The 3293-nt window shown below is 34.1% G+C and overlaps 1 protein-coding gene across 1 annotated transcript; it reads left to right on the top strand.

The window, feature by feature from the left end:
- Positions 1-828: 828 nt before the first annotated feature.
- On the top strand, positions 829-2936 carry LOC107929413 (uncharacterized). The gene is made up of 4 exons (XM_016860828.2): positions 829-1171; positions 1265-1368; positions 1459-1543; positions 2656-2936. Exons 1-4 carry the CDS (start codon positions 959-961, stop codon positions 2743-2745), a joined length of 492 nt encoding a protein of 163 aa, XP_016716317.1. The 5' UTR covers positions 829-958; the 3' UTR covers positions 2746-2936.
- Positions 2937-3293: the final 357 nt, after the last annotated feature.

Below are 3293 nucleotides of genomic sequence, written 5' to 3'. Positions count from 1 at the left end.
TTGTTACAATTATAATTAAGGAGATTTTGAAAATAATTTCATTGATGATTCGAACATTATTAAGGAGGTTATTGTTTGTGATTCTTTAAGCATTCCTATTGTCACCACTTAGATCTTCTAAATTAAGTTTGGTGTTCTTTTCTTTCATAAACATACCTAAAAGGAGACATATCGCTTCATTATTGAGAAAATTTGCTCACGTTTTAATGGATGGAATATCAGTGTTGATCTGTGGCGAACAGAGTGACTCATGTAAAATCAGTGTTATTCATAATACCCAATTCTTTTATACAATTAACTGTTATTCTTAAAATTATTAGTCTTGAGATCGAGAAGCTCGTTTGAAAATTTGTGTGGGGTTTTATAGTAGAAAAAGTAAACTAGCTTTAGTTAGATGGGAAAATTACTACATGCCTCTGGAAAATGGAAGGCTTCGTTTAAGATAAATTAGAAATCAAAACCTCTTCTTTTTCTTTAAATTGGGTTTCTAACTACTCTCCAACCAGTCATTTTAGCTTGAAGTGTTAATATTTGTGAGATTTGGTTAGATGATATACAAAGATCTAATTATTCAAAAATAATTAAATTGCTCAAAAAGAAAAAGTATAATTTAATCTAAAATTTTTGTCTAAAATGATGATATGGTGTGCCATATTAGCTTATCGTTACACAAGTAACAGTTCAGTGATTAAAATGTAACAAATTGATAACATTAATGACCATATCATAACTTTTAAAAAATAAGTGACGAAAATATAATTTAAACCATATATAAGTGACTAAATCTGAAATTTATCCTTTTATTAATTTGTGATACCAAAGGTATCTAATGAATACTCACTCCGAGCCAAAATTCAGGTCATGCTAATCCCAGAATCCAAACACACCCCTCCACAATCCTTAAATCACAGCCTAAACCCCAAACTGTGTTCTTGTTGCAGGGACCAAAGATTAGACGATGCAGAGATTATGTACGAAGCTCCGCTTTTTGGGTCTCCAATCAACCCAAACTCTTCCCTCTCTTTCTGCTTCTCGTCGCCTTCTGCATCATTCGTTTCCTCCAATCCACATTATTTCAACCAAATGGAGCCTTGAACCCTTTCTCAATAACAGTGTCGCATCACCTCCTCTCGCCGTCAACTCCTTTTCTTCTTCCCCACTGCTTCTCTCTGTAAACTTTCGTTTCCTTTGCATTTCAATGGTTGTTGAAATTTTATCCTTTATCTAAACGAGATTCTAAACTATGGGTTTATTTTTTCTGTAGTTGGTCCAAGTCCGGCATGTTTCGTCAAGAGAACGAGCAAAGAGGAGGAAGCCCATGACTCCACGTACTTCCAAACTCAAGAAGATTAAGATGAAATCTTATTCGTAAGCTTGTTCCTATTTTTTTTCTTTTTGGGGAAACCATTTTTTTTTTGTAGATTTGTTTGGTTAATGTTTTACTTTGAATTCGATTAGGTCCTATAAGTCCCGATTTAGGACAATGAATGATGGGAATATTCGTCGCTGGAGGGAAGGCAAAAATCATAATGCACATTTGAAGGTAATGCCATTTTTGTATCGTTCCAGTTCCAGTTTGATGTTCTTATTTTGGGTTTGAGTTTTCTTCTTTTTTTTGAGCTGAAAGCATGCTTTATTTTATGCGTCAAAAGTTCCATATGCATCCTTAGTGCTTAACAAAATTCTGATTGTACGTAACCAGCAAGAACGTAAAGGAGATATCTTGGTCTCACTGAATAGGCGTATAACACGCACCTGATGGGCTTTTGAGGGTTATTTAGGAATTGAAGGAATCATTGTTAAAGATTTGAAAGTTACTTATTGTGAAGCCAGTTATTCAGCTGCCTTTGACATTTTAGAGTTCAACCTATGTAGTTGCTTTCTGTCTTGCACTCTTGCTGAGTTGTGGGTGCGCACATGCGTGTACCTGTGTGGTGTGATGATGGGAGTGTAATGGTGCGTTTAGCCATCCTCTGGAGTCTGGACTATTTTTCTTTTAAAAAACAGGGATTTTTAGATGGTGGGAGTGTAATGGTGTGTTTAGACTTCATGTTGGAGGTGAATTCAGGCGAACCTTGTACTTTCACTGCTACAAAATTGCCCTTATTTATATCGAGGAACGATCTTGGGCATAAAAAACGGGAGCAGAGGCAAATATCTATGGCTTGCCATTAGGCAAGATGCTGTTGTATGATTGCAAATGCACGGATGTTTGTATGCTGTTTTACGACATCTAGCACTTCCGTTGTTCATTTAATGGACTGAAAATTTCTTGAAATGATATTATTGTAAATATGGACCTTTGGCCAAGGTCTCCAAAACTCTTAACATTTAGTTTGGGATAATACAGGATTATTGTCCTTAAAATCTTTATCTAATCCACAACGTAGGAAATAGTTGTAGCCAAGGGAGATCTAGGGCAAACCTTATAATCAATACTTTAGAGATGGTTGTCACCGATAAATGAAGTATTGGAGATCATGAGCTCAACACAGTTTTCTTCTTTCAAGCTCAACCAGTATAATACAATTATCTCTGCTTCTTTTCTTATCATTAGCTTAATTTTACAAGTTGTTACATCTTAGTGGCATATAAAGAGTGTTGAAAATCAATGACTTATCTTGCAATATAGTGATAGTCTGTTGTTTAATGCAGTCCAAGAAATCAAGACGAAGACTGCGGCAACCAGCTATAGTACCCGCCGCATATGCAAAGGTGATGAAGAAGCTCAATTTTTGTACTTAAATTTCTAGAATCTTTCATAGACAGTCATGAAAGAGGAAGGTGCCTGCCTCTGCTCTCTCCTTTGTGCTATTTGATTGACCACATTAAAATTTTATGGTACAAACATGCAGTAGTAGTGGGAGGATTGAGAAACAAATAATAAGGCTTATGTGGTGTTTCTTTTTTATTAATGATTTTGGATGCTTAGTTGATATTTTTTGGTGATAGAATTCCCTTTTCAGCTTTTCTTTTGATTTTTTTTTGTCATTTTAAAATATTGATGTTAGAGTGACGTCAAAAATTACGGAGGGTGTGGGTTTTTCCGTGGGCTTGGTTTATGCCGATATGACATGAGATAAGAGTTGTTTTGGTCATCTATACTGATACTATTATTTTTATTTTTTAAAATTTATCATTTCAATCTAAATTTCATTTGGTTCTTAAATATATTTTTACTCACATTGTATGTCATAAACTAGTATTAATTTAAGATTTTTGATTAGATTGGTGTCATAGAATAATGAATATTATTATATATGTTTTTGTAATAGCTTATATAAAATTATTAA

The sequence above is a fragment of the Gossypium hirsutum genome, chromosome A08 (genome assembly GCF_007990345.1).
Source record: "Gossypium hirsutum isolate 1008001.06 chromosome A08, Gossypium_hirsutum_v2.1, whole genome shotgun sequence".
In the NCBI taxonomy this organism is placed as follows: Eukaryota; Viridiplantae; Streptophyta; class Magnoliopsida; order Malvales; family Malvaceae; genus Gossypium; species Gossypium hirsutum.
The sequence above is the reverse complement of the archived record's forward strand: the minus strand, read 5'-3'. Positions and strand labels throughout refer to the sequence as shown.